The sequence below is a fragment of the Rousettus aegyptiacus genome, unplaced genomic scaffold, assembly GCF_014176215.1.
Source record: "Rousettus aegyptiacus isolate mRouAeg1 unplaced genomic scaffold, mRouAeg1.p scaffold_m13_p_17, whole genome shotgun sequence".
Lineage (NCBI taxonomy): Eukaryota > Metazoa > Chordata > Mammalia > Chiroptera > Pteropodidae > Rousettus > Rousettus aegyptiacus.
Genome location: NW_023416292.1, coordinates 13,281,036 through 13,300,422, shown reverse-complemented (window position 1 = coordinate 13,300,422; position 19,387 = coordinate 13,281,036). Strand labels below are relative to the sequence as shown.

Sequence of the window (19,387 nt, the reverse complement as noted above, 5' to 3'; positions counted from 1 at the left end):
TGCTAGTTGCCACGTACACAAAACCTTTTTCAAACTGTAAGTAAATAAAACTTAGCTCCTCTGTCATCTTCAAACTACTTTGGCCTCACTGAGAAATCATTTCTAGATGTACCATGCATCTGACTGAAGCATCCAGTCCACAGTTTCAGGATTCACCTTCATCCATGACCCCTGATTTTTCACTCCTGTCAGGATACCACTTGTCAAGATACTGTGGATACCTGGGAAGGACACACTCTGGGATAGAGTTCCACTCTAGGATGCATGAGCCTTCCTATCTTGAGGCAACAATCATCTCGGTTTTGAAGTTTCTGAGTGTTTGCTATTTGTCCTATTTTCTGACTCTGTCACACTTGAATCTGTTTTCTAGTATTCCCTGGTTCCCAAATTTTTGTGCGATTTCTGATCACCTATTTAGCCTACATTTTGAGATTCTGACTATTCCTAACAGTTCAATCTTTTACTCATTTGCTAAATATTTATAGTATCTTCCGTGGGCCTAGAGGACCATTGCTAGGCACTCTAGAAGATACTGAAAGCCATATGACCCTGGCAAGGGCCTACATACAATAGAGAATGTGAAACGTGGACAAAAATAGTTACCAACCCAAGCACAATGTGCTAAGTGCTATAAGAGAGGTACAAACCAAGTGCGATCAAATTCAGGGGAGGTGAGATGCTGAAGAAGAACGAGATGTGCCTGTAAGAGCAGCCTGTGAAAGCCTGATGCAATTAACGTGCTCATGGTTTTTTTTTTTTAAATCCTCAAATATAAGGTATACAAAATATTAGATTTAAAAAGGAGGTAGCTGCGGGTCAGGAAGAAGGTGTTCTGAGAAAGTATATTTAATGTCCAACAGTAGAGAAATAACCAACATTAGCCAGAGGGGCTAATCAACGTCCAGTGTAAACCAAACAGCAGAAAATCACCCCCATTGTGAACAGGGCCATTTACTCAGTCAGCCAGAAAAATTACAATTATGAAATTGGAACTACATTTCCTGCTTAAATGAATCTTTTTAGAGATTTTGTTTAGACTAAAAAAACTGTTCATTAAAGAGTTCCTCTGGGTAATGGACTTTAAATGCACTTTATATTTTTAGAACTCTTTAGATTCACTCCCCATTCGGATCCGCACAGGTAGGTGATACCAGGAGGAGGCGAATGTTTTCTGGAGATAGCCAGATAGTAAAGATTTTAGGCTCTGCATTCCACATGGTCTCTCTCGCAGGGGCTCAACTATGCTGTTGTAGCGTGAAAACAGCAGATGATACACATGTAAATGAGCAGGGCTGTGTACCAATAAAACTTTATTTATGAATACTGAAGTTTGAATTTCATAAAATTTTCACGTGTCACAAAATATTTCTTCTCTTACATTTTTCCAACCATTTAAAAATGGAAAAGCCATTCTTACCTTACTGTAGTATGCTGACCCCTGAGTTAAATCAATCACTCTAGTCACAGATAAGAAAACAAAGGCTAAAGCAGACTAAAGAAATATGTTTCCAAATCAATTTAGTTTATTAATCTCCATATACGGAGAGATAATAAAACAATAGGAAACACTGAGATATTAACCACTCTATCAACATGATTTACAACATAGGAAAATTATATGTCATCTATAAACTTTGATTACCTAGGACATAACAAGTAAATAATTTTTAAATTGTGCTTAGCAAGATTGGGTCATAATAAATGAACAATTATGGCTTAAGTTTATCGGCACGATATTTTATTCTTTCTTAAATTTAATTTATAATGGGTAATAGTCTCTAAGTTTAAAAAAAAATGGCCTTATTTAAAAATCTTGTAGTTCATGTGATAAACCACACACTGCTAAATATTTATCAGCATATAAACATTTCAAAAGAAATACGAACTGTCATCGATGTAGTTTAATCTCAGTGCTCCATGAAATGAGAATTTCACCTCTCTCCAGGTACCTAGTTGAAGGCTTGAAAAAAGTTGAAGAATGAAGTATTATTGGAAAAGCCAAGCCCCCACTGGAATGTCACTTATTTGAGGCTTTAAAATGGCTTAATAATAATAAATTTCAAAGTCATAGAAACCCATAGCTTTATAAGAGCAGAAATATACTTGTCTAAGAACTCCCGAAAGGATTAGAGCTGAAAACAAGTGCTAAAGAACAGGCTCTCCGTGGTCTTTACTCTTCAGACAGTTAAGCCTGTGGAAAAGAGAGTAGGCACGTGATCCAAATTCTATGAAATCGTGGAAGATCAAACTAGGGTAAATGGAGTTCACCAGACCTGAGAATATGTGAACAGCAGGGGGCCATCTCGTTGAAGTAGAGAAGGGGTACATTTAGAACCTAGATGAGAACACCTTCCCATCAGAGAAGTGCTTGTTTGATTGTTTGATTGTGTTGTGCACCAGTGTAATTTTTCACTTACTCATTCCTTCGGTAGATATGGGTTGAATAATGTACAATGGATCCATTTCAGAAATAGAAATCATACATACATACATACATACATACATACAATAAAAATAATTCGTGGAAACGAAGAAGGAAAAGCCCTTCTATTTCACAGAGGGACACAGAAATAATAACTTTAAAATTAATTGATAAAATCACTGTGGCAGATTCCTAAAGTAGGGAACGCTGGCATTTGGGGTGCAAGCCCCTTTGGTACCTGATATGTACTCCTCTCTCTGCTCATCACCCTTCACTGAAAGTGCTGGGAAAGTCTGAATCCTTTGGCACTGCCCCCTACCCCAAAGCTGTTTTCTGGCTCTCTCATCTCCTGCCCACACTCCAGTCATCTAGCAAGCTCCTTGGAGTTCTTTTTAATATGCCGTGCTGTTTAGTGCCTTTCCATATACTCTGCTCTCAGCCCAGAATGCCATTCTCCATCCTGTCAAGCTCATTCTCATTAATACCTGACCTGATGGCCCTCCCACCATGTCTAGAGTGATAACTTCTCCCTCTATGCTCCCACTTCACTTCATTCTCACCTCCTTGATAGCACTTATGACTTGAACTGCTATGTTTAGCTTGTTTATCTCTTTTATAGAAGATGATCTCCCTGAGGCATGGGAAGGACTGTCTTTAATTTTCATGTCCCTGAGGCCTAACATAGTGCCTGAGGCACGTTCACAACTAAATAAATATATTTGTTGAATGAATCAATGGCCACTGAGTCCACTCATGACTCTACTTCTCTTGCTGCAGAAAAAAAAATATAGATATGTAATTCTAACATTTCATTCATTCGCTTATTCAACAGACATTTATTGAGCACCAGTTTTGTGCCCGGCACTGTTTTGGGAGCCTGAGACACATTAGTGAGCAGAATAAATGAAGACCCCCTTGATGAGCTCACATTCTAGCTGGGAAGACAGACATTAAATAATAAACATGACAAATAAGGAAATAACATGCTTTGTTAAAAAGGTGATAAGAGGTAAGGGGGAAAGATAGAAGTAGCGCGGGATAAGGGGGACTAGAGTGTGTGAGTTGCATCTTTAAATTATGTGATCAGGGAATAGGGCCTACCAATAGGGACAATGAGAAGGTTACACTTGGGCAAAGACTTTGAGAAGGAGAGTGAATTGGATGTGGAGAGACTTGGGGAAATGGCAGTCTATGCAGAAGGAACAGTCAATACAAAGACCCTAAGGCCAAAGCGAGGATGTAAGTAAGATTGGCTAAAAATGAGGTAGAAAGAGGAGGGTAATAGGGAAAGATGGAAGATCGTGGAGACCTTGTAGGCCATAATAATGACTTTGATTCTGAATAAGAATGAGAACCAATAGAGGAATTTGAACAAAGGAGCAAAATGATGTGACTTAGGTCTGGCTTTCATTTTAAAAGTATCGCTTTGGCTATTTTGTTGAAGATTGAATATTAGGGCCAAGGGTAGAAGCAGGAAAATCGGTTAAGAAGCTACTGCAATAATTTGGATGAAAGATACCAGTAGCCGATACCAGGGTTATAGATGGAAAAAAGTGGTTGGTTCTAGTTATATTTTGAAGATAGAGAGATCTAAAAATATTTGCTGACATAGATAAGATGTGCAAAGAAAGAGGGATCAAGCATTAGTTCTAGGTTTTGATCTAAGAAACTGGAACAAGAGAAACACTAAGTATTTCATCTTTTCTAGGAGCTGTACTTCACATCCCCCTATTGTCTGGCAAATATTAATTGAAGTCAAGATGTAGAAGCAGGACTATCCATGGGGAGGCAATATTAGGCATGAGGAAGAGTAGGAAAGAGAGCTATTTAGCTGCCACCTCTTCCAGGGGCTACCCTCTGAGTCTCGCTCCTTTTCTACCTCCTCCTCTATTTTAAGTCTTCGTATCACCCAAATTTTGTGTGTTGAGTATTGTTTTTTATTTTTTTAAAAAACTGATGTGGAAAAATATTAAATGCATTCCTTTGTGTCCTTAGGATCTTTTTGAGCAATTCAGGGTGATTTGAAAACTCTTTAAAAATGAATAAGAACTCTACTATATAGTGTATATTTCAAAGTCTCATTAAATATTGATTAAGCAACCACTACATACAGAACATGTATTGGTGGTTTAGAGAACAATGAAATTATAAAATTTAGACTTTAATCTTTTTCAAAAGAAACACTTTCAAAACTGGGTTTTCATTCTCTTTCCCAGTCATGCATAGACTACTTTCACAACTACGGCCTGACAGAAGAGAGATTATCCATCTACTTTTGAGAAAATCTAAATTCCTTAACATGACTTACAAGCCTTCATAATTGATCAGATTTCCACCTGCCTCTCAAGTTTTGCCTCTCATCCGTCTCCTCCTTGAACTATCTTGAACTATCTTTAGCTATACTATGTCTTGGCTCTCTTTCTCACCACCCCCAGGCCTTGTGCATGGTTGATCCTTCTACCTGAGACAAGGTTTTATACATTAACTTATTTTTTTATTTATTTAGCAAGTATCATGGAGCAAAGATGTGCATTTCAAGCATATTAAATAGTTTCTCGATTTCTGACAGTTCTCTCTATATTAGTAGCAACTCAAATTCAGTTTTCTTATGATTTCTCACTGTAGCAATAGGGGCTACATTTCCAATTTCACAACAAGTAGAGAGAGCCCCCTTCATTACTCTTTAAGAGAAACGGAATTGGATCATGTCTCTTTTCTAGAGACCCAATTATTCAAAGCAAAATATTTTGAAATAGAGAAACTGGAAAGTTCAGTTATTTTGCAATTATGCAAAAACAGGATACATTTCTGCTGTGATCAAGTTCCTCAATTCCTTTATTTTTTTCATGACAAAACTAATCTGATCAGTCCTTTCTTATTTTCTGTTTAACTTGCTATCTGATTTTCCAGTGGCAGATTTGACAAATATAGCAATATAAATACAAAGAAAGTTACCCTGAAATACGATCTCTACATGCTTAATAACTAAGAATTTATATGTTAAAAAAAAAAAAAAACTAGTGTCACATTATCTTCTTATGTAATGAGGCAGATCCACAAAATAAAACATCATTAGTTTATTGGTCTACTTTATCAAAACCTTTTATTCATCACTGAAAACATTTTAGTTATAGTTAAGTATATAGTTGTCAAATATCTCCACACAATTTTTTTTCTATGTTTCTATAGCCACAAGTAGGGGTAAGATCAACTCCCCTTTCAGAATAAAGGGAAAAACTCATTTTAAGTATTTTACAAATATTGAGAATGGTACAAGTACCATTGTACAGAGATGGTGAGTTTTTAGTTCTGAATACCACTTTTCTTTTTTTAATAGTCTTTCTCTTTTTTCCTTTGGTAAGCAACTGTATTTCAAAATACAGAAACTCTATTAAAAGTGTCTAACTTCAAGTTCCATTTCAGTGTTTTAAATTTTTTTTTATTTCAAATTTCAAGCATCTTTTAAAAAGTTGGTAATGTTATTGCATTAATTACTTCGTATTATTGGGGAGGAAAATTTTTAAAGTCATTTAATAAAAGGAGAAAATAGTTCATGGATAACTAATTTCTTTATAGATGAGAAAGAGCTCTTAAGGAAATGCTTATTTAGGAATCTCATTTAGTTGATTGCCAATTTACTTCTAATCTGTTAGTATATGTTTGAAGGAAATAGAGTTCATGGAATTATTCAGTCAGAAGATTAGCGGACACTTGTTCCTGCCATTGGTACAATACAAGGGCCTCTGCAAAGCAGAATCAGGAATGTGGGCTTCAAGTCTCAGGTCTGCCACCCATTCCCCATGTCACTGAAGCCACCTAAGAGAGTCCCTTAGCCTCTAAAGATTAGTTTCTTATTTGTAAAATTGGAGATAATGATGTTCTTCTTGTCAGCTTGTAATTAGCAGTGTGATGTAGCTTATATGAAATGGCTTCGCAAACCAGTAACTACAAAAATAAATTACAATATTAATCATGAGCTCAAAGATTGCCATAAGAGATTCTACAAAAAAAATAGTTTACTATGTATTTTGTGTTCTTTTTCTCTTTCACCTGTATATGTGCCGAATCCTTCACTGGGTTATAAGACCCTTAAAGCCACAGTGAGCATACTATATCTTTTCATGTTATTCTCTGGATTATACATAACCAATGGACACTCAAGGGCTTTATTGACAGATATTCTCTCTTTCTCCTCAGTTCTAATAACGAGAATATAGTCCCTACTGTCAAAACTCTCCTTTCGCCCATTCTATGCCTAAACCTCTCTGTTTGTAATCCATGCCTATTTCCACCTATTTTATCCTTGAAACTCATAGAGAATTGGCAGGTCGGCATTAACTAAATAAAAGCCTTTGTGATTGTTACCAAAGTCTAGCTGCAAGATAGAATCCTTGGTTCTCAGTCTAAATCTATCCAATCTAAATCTTGCAATCCAAAACAAACAGAATTAATTTGCATCCTTAGCCCCAGGAAGAAAGGAGGAGTGCCTGCTGGCTCACTAAAGATTCCTAGAGCCAAGGAGTTCCAGATAAAGTCCATTCCCATCTGGGCAACTGAGAGGAATTCAGTATATCGACATAAGATGGCTAGAGGAATATGGACAGAGAAGAACAGAAGGACACAGCTGGAGACACCAGCATCAAAATAAAGTGAAAGTAGAGTGTTCCCAAGGCACCGATATTTCCTTAGAAGACTGATGAGATGCTCTGGTCTACCCCTGATGTTTAGCAAAAAGTCTTTAATAGGTAATTTGGCATTAGCTCCTAACAAAACACCTTTAAAAGCTGAAGGGATGGTGATGAAGGGATAGCTACCTTCCAGTCTCCTTCCTTGGACCCTATAAATGTGCCTACCTGATCTGCCCTCTGCTCAAAGTAATTGAGCTTTTTAATAAGTGGGCCCAGTTCAACGCACCTTTTTAGGTTTAAAAGGGGAAAATTCTTAGCGTGAGACGCCTCTCCCAGTCTTTGCCGTTACGATGTGGCTTTCATTAAAGAGCCCTTAGGAGAGCTCGGCGTGAGCTCCCGGCAAGCACGCGCGCCCGCAGCCAGCTCCGGCACACCCTGCGTTTCAGCACCGCCGCCTCTGGATAGCGCCGTGCTGGCCGGCCCGGTCAGGGCCTCGCATCTTCACTCATCCATCCCCAGACCACTTATTCTCCTCTTCTCGGTGCCAGAGAAAAAGCACCCCCAACTTCTAACCTCTCCTCAATCCTGCTTCTAAAGTGACCTCCGCGGTCTCCCACAGGGTCTAAACACGCACGCCGCCGCGCCTTTGGGTCCTACCGGAGCGGCAGCGAAGCCGCGGTGTTTACACACCGGTGGCCCGAAGTCTCCGACTGGCGTCGATCACCTTCCTTTTTGCCCCTGTTAATCGCTAACTAGCATCCAGGAGCCCCCACTCGCTCCCTCTCTCTCCAAGCCCCAAAACCTCCAAGAAACAAACGGCGCGATGATGCTCTTCCCCCCTCCCCGCCCCCGCCAACCTGCGCGCGCGCGCGGACGCACACACCTCACAAGCACACGCACATTCATACACACGCTCGGCACGCCGCAACCCTCCCGGGTGCCATCGCCACCCTGGGCAGAGCCTCAGTCAACTTGGTCGCGATCCATCCACACCGGCTCCGGAAGGGCCGCCCGCAGAGGCCGCCCCGCCCCCTCCCCTTCCTGGGCAGCAGGTCCTGGCAGCCGGGCCCCAGCTGGCCAGCCTCCCCGCCCCATTCATTCAGCCATCCACCTCCTGCGGGCAAAACACCGTCCACCACTCTCAAACATTTCGTCCCTGGCCCGTCCCAATCATCAGCAAAACCCTTTAAGCCCCATCCCTGTTACTGGGGTGTGTGTGTGTGTGTGTGTGCGCGTGCGAGCGTGTGTGCATGTGTGTGTGTGTGTGTGCGCGTGTCTCCCATGCATATACATCATTTAACTCCTTCGAGCTTTTCGCCCATCCTAAACAAACAGCACGTTATCTCCAACCCCTTCCTCCTCCCTTCTCGGCGCCCCAACCTCTGCCCCCATCCCGATCCTCATCAGCCAAGTAGCCGAACCACCGCACAGCCGCACCCCAGTTCTCGAACCTCGACCTTCTACCCGGCTCAAACCAACACTCACCTCCGGCCCCTCCCCCCAACCTCTTGGTCCCCCGAGAGCCGGGTCTGGCCCGAGCGAGTGACGCTTCGAAAGCGCAGTCCGCGTCCCCTCCCGGGAGCCCGGAAAGAGAGGGGATGACCTCCCACCAGCGGGCTCAGCCAGAACACCCCTCCGAAGGGCCACACTCCTTCCCATTCAGTCGCCCTGGAAAACACAGGTGCCGGGGAACCGAGAGAGGCGGAAGCAGCCTACGGGGGTGCGCGGGAGGACTCACCGAACATCTGAATGTGCCCTTTGGTGATGGGATTGAAGCTGCCGCAGGCGAGCAAGATAACATGGGTTTTGGTGGTCTCGGTCATGGTGCGGGTGGGGCCCTCGCGCTGATCCAGGGGTCGCCTCCTTTTTGTGTCTCGATATGTCTGCAGAAGGAGAAAGGAAGGCGAGGCTCCGGCGTTGGATGCTGTGGACTCCACGGAGCCGCTCCAGACGCAAACCGCGTCATCCCCCGCCTCCCCTTAACGCTTGCAGCTCCGGCGGGATCCGAGGCTGCTTTTGTATTGCTCTGCTCCGTTCTTCTCGTTCTTCTCGTTTCTTTCTAGCTTCTTTTGCGCCTCCTATCCTGGTCCCCCACCTTTCCTTTCTCTCGCCTCCACCCACCTCACTCCATCTCAGTCTCTTTCTTAGTGTTTGTCTACAAGACAGAACGTGGAACCCAAGTACACAATCGAGAGCGCTTACAGAATGGTGCCACTCCTTCCTTCTCTTAGCTCCTTCTCTCTAATATTTCCGACTCCAAAAGAGTTTGATTTTAAAAACTGTTTTCTTCCTCAAATTTTTAAGTGAGAAATGACAATTGTTCATTTCAGGAATATTCATTTCTGCCTTTCTTTTTCCTCCCTTATCTGATGATGTTGAACTCTTGAACTGAGTCCAGCTAGATGTTGGCCTAGTGGTTGCCAAGAAATAGGGGTAACCACAATCCTTCTCCCTGGCATATTGGTCTATTTTTGTGTGTCGAAGCAAGAGTTGGGAGAGCATGGATGGGGCATTTACTAAAACCACATTAGAAAACAATTGTGATCTTACATAAGCCATCAAAGGTGAGGCAAGGATTTGGCCATTCGGGTGTTTCCTGAGTGCTCACCATGTGTTAGACTCTGTTATAAACTGGCTGATAAAGCAAAGTCTTTATTGAGTTTACATTCATTCTACTGGCGATAGACAATAAACAAATGGAGAAGAAAAAATTAGATAGCAGTTGTGCAAAGCACAATAAGCGAACGCAACTCTGACATAATGAAGGATGAATGGAGGAAAGGGAACCGCTTTAAATCAAGATGTTAGAGGAGGTCTCTCTGGGGAGATAAAATTTAAACTGAGACCTAAGTGACAAGGAGATCCGAGCACAAATATTTTGGGACAGGGAAGGATTTATTGTGCTCATAGAAATGAAAGAAGGCCAGTGCGACTAGAATATATGAACGAAGGGGAAAACCGTAAGAGAGAATATCGGGCTTGTGATCAGGACCTAATCAAGCAGGGCTCATAGGCCAGGGTAGGGTTTGGATGTTTTCTAAGTAAAATACTTTAGAGAGGAATTAAAAAAAACACACACACATCGAAGCTTTTAAGCAGGGAAGCGATGAGTAGTTGACGCTTTTCTAAGACCATTCTGGCTGCTGGGCGGAAAGCGGCAAGGCAAAGGAGGAAAGCATTTAGGGAATTCTTCTATAGCCTCAGCAAGTGGAGTGATCCTCGGACTAGGATTTATAGAGGTGAAGTCGATAAGAAAACTTATCTCAGGATAAGTTTTGTAAATAGAATTTGTAGTCTTTGCAGATAGATTGGATTTGGAGGATGAGGCAAAGAGAAATCTAGGAAAATGTCTAGGAATTTGGTTTAAGCAAATGAGTGGACTGAGACTAAGATGGGAAAAGAAAGTTTGAGGGGTGACTAAGAGTTCTATTCTGATACATGAGATAGACCTAATCATTCTTCTCTTTTTAATGGCCTTTTTAAAAAATTGAGTTTTCATTGACATAAAACATTGCATTAGTCTTAGGTGTACAAAAGAATCTGAACGTAGAGATCTATAGGTACAGATATTTACCTTTCCTGAGCTTCAAGATTTTTGGATCAATTGCTACCCTATATTAGTAGGTTCGTCATTGCTTCTTATCCAAAAGCACATAGTAGGTGTACAGTAAATATTTGTTAAATTAGGATGAGTAGCAAATCAACCCTAATATACATAAAATTTCTAATTTAAATGCAAGAATCCTAAGAATTGATGTATATTGATAATGGGGTTTGTATCTTCTCTGACATGGGATGCAGATTAGTAGGGTAGAAAGAGTAAAATGCTGAAAGGAGGCTGACTTTGGTATAAAACTCTGACACTGGCTGGACAAGTAACATAATTATAGTTAACCAATAAATGTTTATTGAGGTCTACCATGTGCCAGGCACTTGAGTTAGGGGCTGTGCACAAAACAAAGCTTCTGGTTGAATACAGAGAGGGGAAAATAGACCATAAGCCTAATGGTAATAGATATATACCATAATGAAAAGCAGGGTAAGATGAAAATGAAAGGGAAACCCTCCTTTATTTAAAGTGATCAGGGATGGCCCCTCTGATAGGAATGTATCTGAGCATGGGCCTGAAGGAAGTGAAGGAATATGTCACTTGCTAATTGTATGGCTTTGGGCAAGTCATTTACTGCTAAGAATTTATTTCATCAACTGGAAATGCTATATTATGTTCCCTGTGTGCTGTACTGTTACCATTTGTGAGTAAATGACTTTTTTAAAGCACATTATCGGCTTTAGGTCAAACTCCATAGTTGTTACATACAAGACACTTTTTTTTTCTTTTTTAAGCGTTTAGGTTTCTCTACTAATAGCTTTGTTGAGAATGTTTCTGGAAGTTCCAATCTTAGAGGGTAAAGGCTTTGGGAATATGCTAATAGTGTTTATATCAACCAATGAAAACAAATAGTCAAAAACATACTAACAACGAATTTATTTTCATTTAAGATTTCAAGGCTGGCTCATAAGGTATAGAAATAGGAATGTCAACTCTTACATAATACATGCACCTTAATATATATAGTGAGCTATTCTCAGGGGTGCTTATTTTAACTTAGGTAATATAATTTGGTCTAATATTTCAACTTTCCAACAGCTGGGTAATTGCTTTAGGCTGAAAAGGATCCAGAGCCATTCTCCCACTTGCAATCTGCTACAGCCAATTCAGTTTCCAAATGGCTCAAAGCAGAGTCTGACCTAGAACTTCCTCTACTGTAAATATCTGTTCTGATGAGCAGGCTTAAGTGTCTATTGGGTCTGATTTGAAATGTGCATATGTAAAGTCTAGCAGTGTGGGTATGTATGCTCACTTATCTCCCTATTTACCTAGTCCTGCTTAATCATCTATTTGCATCACAAATCAGGGTAAAACCATCGCATGTTTACTTAACTGGGTTCTAAAAAATATCAGGGATCATACTTTACAGAAAGAGCGAAAAGGTACACACGTAGATGTGGCTTCCTTTGTTCCTGGAATTAAGTCAGATATTGAATATTTTATGTTCTCCTGGTAAAAAATGTTATTCTGAGAAAATCAGGACTCTTTGAGACTCACTACTGTTCTCTACATTTGCATAGTTCTCCCTCCTTCGCTTTCTCCACTTCTCTTCGGGTTCAACATCTTCATGAATACAGCCGAAATGGTTGGCATTACTCTCCCATCTTCCCCACAAGCAAATATTTTTGCATCTGTGAAGAATGTCCCTAGATCAAGGTCCTCCTTCTCTCAGCCCTAAATATGCCAAATCTCACATAGATTTATAATTTCTCTGATTATTCAAATCATATTTCACAAATGAAAGATGTTTCCAAAATGTAAAACCTGGTTGTCAATTATAAACATGGCAATACTGGTAGCACCACAGTGGAAGGAAAAAAGGAAGCGAGTCTTTACAACCAAGCAGCACTAACTCAGATATGTGCTGGTTTATTCATTACGGTTTCTTTCAGATACTGGGGGGAGGTGTGCGCGCAAATCATTATTTTCATTTTCAGACCGAAGAGCTCACTACTTATAAAGTTCTCCCAAGAGCAGAAAGAAATAGGAAAATCAGTTCTAACAGACTTAGAAAGAAGTATAATTGATAAGAAGTAAAATTATTCCCTGAAATGACATCTGAAAATATCTCTGCTTCCCACTTTTAAGTCACCCAAACGAAAAACATAGTTGGCTCAAGGGAGTGTTAAATAAAGAATAAGGAACTTAAAATACAATTTTTTTCATTATGTCAATATCTCACAATTTCGTTAAGCCAGATATAACTTAGAATTGTTTTAATCTTGTGACTCCCCCAATTTATGAGATGTAGAAAATAACAGTAGTGCAGCTGTGCTACTCTAAATAGTTGTCAGTAATAACTAATTTCAGAGGAAATAAAAGCATAAGAAAAATTTGCACCATTTGGACCCACAAGCTGTACTCTTCACAACCCATATTCATTCTGTTGCTGGAACTGAGGTTGCTCGAGGTTGCTAGCTATATAGTCTTAGACTTTTTAAGTTGCTTATATTACTCGGGACTATTTCAGAAATCTAGAGCAGGCATTTAAACTAGCTTAAGCCAAATAGAGAATTATTGATTTATGTGATTGGGAAATAGTTTGGGGTTCTTTTATGACATGGTCAGCCAAGTGGGGCTACAAGAGGAGGCCCAGCAGAGGCTCAGGAAAGCAAAGTTCATTATCCTCACAGGCCACGTGAGGATAACAGGAGCCGGGAGGCATGCTACTTTATGCGGGGCAACATGAAAGAGCTCCACGGTGGTCAGGAGGCAGAAGACAGGAGTGGAGGGAGGGCTTAGGCCATGGGTTTATCTGGGTTTCCACAGGAAAGGAAAGACAGGGCAGGGTAAACAGTTTAGGATTGGCTAATATGAATAATTCTGGAGGGCTTTGGGCTATAGGGGTGGTTCCCAGCTGCCTGGTACCTGGCCCTAGGATGATAAGGGCAGAGGGATATTGCCTCCTGGAGTTCATGGGCCAGACTGAGGTCTGCCTCTGCATTAGTTTGCATGTGCAGGGCGCGCTGCTCTTCTTCCCCTCTCCTCTCAGGCTCTCTTTTGGACCACGGCTGCATTCTTTTCCTAAGAAGTCAAGTCACTCCTCTGAGCAGCTTATCACCAGCTGGAAGTAGGCATCCATTCCAAAACCCTTCTATGCATATTCTTGAACGCTAGGGCCTAGAAAGGTAAAAATCACATTTATCAGATTCTCTTGCAGCTAGCGATTGCTGGATACTAATTAAATTTTACCAGGGTGTTGCCCTTGTGTGAGATTTGGAAGGCCGAAATGAGTGTAAAGTCATCTTGCCTTTGTTCTGGCTGCTAAGCAACACTCCTGATATGTGTTTAGAGTCAAAACCCACCTTCCGGTAGTCCCCAAATTCTAGACACCAAAGTCATGGCTGTTGAGAGACCGTTTGGCAGCTGACCTCTGGACTACGGTTGTCCTGGTGTGCCCTTGAAAACTAGAGCCTACTGGTGGCCCCTGACTTCAGTTGGTTTAGCTCTTCCAATGAATTATGTAAGCACTTAGTTCCTTGTTTTTAATCTCTTTCTGCTTGAAACACCTAGAGTTGTTTCTGTTTCCTGAATTGAAACCTAACTGACACACCCCCTTAAATGCTGTATCTAACTGTACCTACTTTTTGTTAGGCAAGAGCAAATTATATGTAAATGCAGTTATTTTGAAAATGTAAATATGCAATGAATAAGAAACTGATTGACAGGAATTAGAATAATTATAGAAAGAATTATAGGTTGTGCGTGTTTCAGGAGTAGGGGAAGGGAGATGGTGGGAAGGATAAATCAAGCAGAATGATAGCTGATGACTAGGAAAAGAGAGAGAGAAAGATGAGCAGAGAACCCTAGGGTTCTACAAGGGAATAGCAGAGCAGAGTTGGGATTAATAGTTAGTTGTTATTATTATTAAGAACTTGATCCAACAATTATTTACATGAGTAGAGTCATGCAGAGTCCACAGTGCTCTATTTCATCTTTCCAATAATGATTCTGTGAGCTAAGTGTTTGCAGGCCCTGCTGTGGATTTTTCATAAGAGGTAAGAAAGCAAGGCTCAGGGAGTTTAAGTGACTTCCTCAAGGCTGCAGCTAGTAACTGGCTGGTTCAGAAACCTGATTCCAAATTCCAGTGTCCTATTCCATGCTGCTGGCTACAGAAATGACTTTGGCTTAAGAATGAGGAATAACTAAGGAATTCAGACTGTCAAGGACAAGAGGCATGCTATTTTAAATCTGAACACAAAGCCCATACGGCCAAGTCATGAAGATCCTTGCTTTCCCCAGAGGAGGAGGTGTCTTTTTTTGTTCTTTCTCAGCCACTCTGGAAAAATGCGGGAGCCATAATATGAATTAACATTAAATATGCTACCTAAAAGGAGGCAATTTCACAATGTGATGGATAAGTAACTTCTTTAGTGGCCGACTGTGACATGTTCTCTTTGAAGCCAGCGTGATACATGAGGGTAAGTTGGATGGGGTGGGAGGAAGGATTTACTTCCAAGAATGATTTGTATTCCTAATAAAAACAGAGGTGGGCGTTTAAGACAATTGTGTGGAGATGTGATCTTGGACCTGCAGCAGCAATTTTGTTACCATGATATGACCATCTGAGGATGAAGTCAATACTCAAGGATGTCAGAGTGGAAGAATTAAAAGAAAAGAAAAAAAAAAGGTCTTTAATGGCATCATCAAGCCACTTCCCGACCCTAGAACCATCTACCTCCAGATAAATGTGTTAACTGCGCAAGCCACTCTTTTCACATGTTCTGTGACTTGCAGCTATACGTAACTTTGCTAATACAACAGACCTGGAAAAGGAAAGGATTCTTAAACAAGGGCTACCAATACCCCACTTGACAGCTCCGTGTAAATTAGAAAAGATGGATTTCAGGTCCCACTTACTTCCTGTGCCAGGTTTGCCTCCCTACGGTACATGGGAGGGCCGCGTCTGTCTGTCGAGAGGGCTCAGATTGAAGCTGCTAAATCTAAATAAGGGAAAGAGGGCAGGAGAGCTCCTTTTGCTTCTGTCACTTGTTAATTTAATTTGATTTCGAGACTGCCTAAAATTCGAGCTGTTGTTATTGCTTTTTATTTTAAATAATGAATTTGTTTTGGACTCCAAATCCAATATTGGATTGTCCATTATTCAATATGTACCCTAAAATGTAATTCTGGGAAAAAATACTAGTTAGTACAAAATACTTTTTTAAGTTTATGATACCACACTTCATTAATAATCTGTTAAAACTGGGCTGAAAAAGAAAATATCGAAACGATATATTTGCTTATTTGCTTACAATATGAAAGTGTTATGGTGTAGATATTTTAATTCTCTCACTCTCTTCTTTAACTGCTAGAAGCACTTCTTTTATATAGCTAGTATGTCATTATTTAGTCTTCATTTGATGCAAATAAAAAATGTATATATTAGGTCAGCTCCTACTCATTAGCTGGCACTATGTCATTTTTGACATATAAATCAAAATTTCAAGTTATTAAATAGCTTAAGCCAAAGTTATTTTCTATGAAAATATCTTTCCAATTAATATTATCATGGCAAAAGCTCAGTTTTGTCTACATAACTGGGAAACTGATCAACATGAGTACAGAAATACAGGCAGGACAATTATCACTTGACTTCAAGATATGCAAATTAACAGGAGTCTGACATGCTTTTCCACTCATTAAACATTATATGCTGCTACTTAAGGTATTCATTGGTATGCACTGAACTAGAAACAAACATAACACTAACACTGTCTGATAAGAGCCAGAATAACCTTATATTAGACGATCATTAAATGTATACACAGAATTAAAAAAAGAAAAAACTACTTTGAACTCTTAGATGCATTTGAAAACTTTGAAATAGTGCATTTAAAATATCTAGGCTGACAGCCTGAACCGACAAAGCAATCAATAGACCCAAATATGATATAGATGTTAAAACTAGACTCAGAATTACGTATTTATTTATACAAAATACATATATTTGTATAGCAAAACATTACATATACTTTACCTATATAAAGTAAATATAAAGTTACATATACTTATATAAAGTTAGAGGAGTCATGCTAATCGATTTTAAGATTTATGATGAAGCTATAGTCATCAAGACACGGTGGCAGTAACGGAATGATAGACACACAGATCAATGGGAACAGCCCGGAAATAGATTCACTGAAATATTGTCCACGGGTTTTTGACATGGTACAATGTCAATGTAATGGATAAGGTATAATCTTTTCAACAAATGGTGCTAAAACAATTAAACATATATATGCAAAAAGAAAATGAAAAAGAAATAAAAGAACCCTGGCACATTTCACACCTTATGCAAAAATTAACTCAAGTAGATCTTACACCTCAATGTAAAATGTAGAAATATCAAGCTGCTAGAAGAAAACAGAAATTTGCATCACTTTGGGTTCTGTGATAAGTTTTTAGTTATGACACCAAAATCACAATCCATAAAATAAAAAAAAATGATCAATGGACTTATCAAAATTAAAAACTCTGGTTTTTCCAAACAACAACAACAACAAAAAAAAAAAACCATGGTTAAGAGAATGATAAGAAAAGCTATGGAGTTGGGGAAAATATTTGCAAATCACATGTCCTAAGGACTTGTAGCCAAATATAAAGAACTCTTATAACTCAACAAGAAAACAAACAATCCAATTAAAAAAAGATGATATTTTGCCAAAGAAAATATACAAATGGCAAATAAGCACATGAAAAGATGTTCTAAGTCAGCAATCATTAGAAAACTACAAATGAAAACCACAATAAGATACCTCTACATACTTATTAAAAAAGCTAAAAATATATTTTTTTTAATTGATAATTCCAAATCATGTTAAAATGTGCAGCAACAAGCACTCTCGGTTGTTGCTTGTGGAAATACAAAATGGTGTAGCTAGTTGGGCTGTGTCTTAACAAAGTTAAAGATGTGGCCCAGCAATCGCAATCTTAAGCAATCATGAGAGTGAATTGAAAACATATATATAGACACCTATAAATTAATATTTATAGCTTTATTTAAATCACCCAAAACTGGAAGCAACTGAAATGTCCTCAAGTGGTGAATAGAATAATAAATTGTAATATATCCATACGATGAAATACTATCTAGCATTTAAAAATTAAAAATGAACTATTGATTTACACACACAAAAATAGGTGAACCTTAAATGTATTCATTAAGTGAAAAAATCCAGACCTAAAAACATACTGTACGATTCTATTTATATGGTATTCCATAAAAGGCAAATCTATAGAGACAGAAAACACAGATCAATGATTTCCGGGAGTTGGGAAGAGGTTGACTCCAAACGAGAGGCACGAGGCAAATTTTAGGTAACAGAAATGTTCCGTATGGTACTGTGGTGGCGGGTACAAGACTGTAGGCATTTCTCAACACCCATAGAATGGGATACCTAACATTTTACTGTAAAGCTTATTGTAAAATTATTATTAGAGTAAAATTTGTTATATGCAAATTTTAAAAATCAACCAGAATGTGTGGGGGTGGGGGGTGGGGGAATCCCAGGATGGAATACAGACTAATAAATAAACCTAACCTAACTGAAATGGGAGGGGAAGAGTGAGCTGACCTAAGTGACTTTGTAAACGTGTTTTGACTGGCTACCCTAGGGCTAAAGCAAAAGCAACCGTATATAAATGCTTTAGTTTAGCTGGTAAATTTGTCTCTCATAGGAGTATAAATTAGCAATTCTGAAACTACTTTGCATGGATACTAGGGTGGAACGAATCAGTAAATAAATTGTAGCTAATGGAAGCCAGATTTCTAATTGTCAAAGAAAGAAGTTACAAATAAGCAGAGATGGCTAGACCATACCTTGTGGTTCTAGATTAAAGTTGACTATAATCTTATTAATTTACTACGCGTATTTGTATACACAGGTGCAAAGGACAGAAATAAATATAGATTTGTGTGTATGTGCATTAGTAAACACACACGCGTTCCCTTGTTTATCTGCTAAAAGGGCTTAGAAGCAATGACACTCCATTAGCCATTAGCACCCAGATTGTGCTCTCTAAATATCATCCTCCAATAAAAGAAACCAAGGCTCCTTGAAGAAATGGCTGATTCTATAATTGGGACAAGGAAAATACAAGTCTGGAGCTTCTTATAGTGCCATAAAGTAAGGGAATGCTAAATAAATGAATAAATGAATGGGTGAATGAATGAATGAACGAATAAGAAAGAGATAGGGCGCGTTTGGGGCATATTCAAGATTATTACAAGATCACACATTCTGTGCTATGCTAGGATTCACAGGGCTCAGCATATCATTGCATTAATGGCTAATTTTTTTTCAATGACACAATAAGACTACACAGCAGATCATTAAGGGAAAAGGACACATTGGGCAGAGTCCAGAGAAATCTACCTACAGGCTTTCTATACTTCCCCTCCCAGCCCAGGAGGGGACATTCCAGGTATGTGACCTTTTCTACCAGGGCAAATGCAATGCACATGTGTAATGTTTCTCCTAGAGAAGCCCATTGGAAACTCAGAGTTTAGGGTTTTGAGGGGGAGGTCTAGTCATGTAGGCATTCCTTGCCCTGCAACTGCCAAAATTCCAGAAACTCAGAAGGAAGCAGGTGTTTGGTGCCTTTAAGTGGGCAAACCAACCTTCCTGGTATGGGGACCTTTCCATATTGGTGTGGGGAACTCTTTGTAAGCCAGGTCCCCAGATGCCAGTCAAGGGCAACTTTGCAAGCAGGCCCTTCTAAAGA

At 39.6% G+C, this 19,387-nt stretch overlaps 1 protein-coding gene across 7 annotated transcripts in view; it reads right to left on the bottom strand.

Annotated features, from left to right (window-relative positions):
• Nucleotides 1-19,387, bottom strand: part of NMNAT2 (nicotinamide nucleotide adenylyltransferase 2) — a 134,547-nt gene that overhangs the window by 97,419 nt on the left and 17,741 nt on the right. For 5 of the 7 annotated variants that reach the window (XM_036234530.1, XM_036234533.1, XM_036234532.1 and 2 more), the window contains one exon: nucleotides 8,789-8,933. In XM_036234530.1, coding sequence (XP_036090423.1) covers nucleotides 8,789-8,933 — 145 coding nt within the window. Of the gene's footprint in view, nucleotides 1-8,788; nucleotides 9,103-13,528; nucleotides 13,781-19,387 lie in introns of those variants that run through there. The other 2 variants (XM_016145590.2, XM_036234535.1) reach the window with 2 other exon arrangements.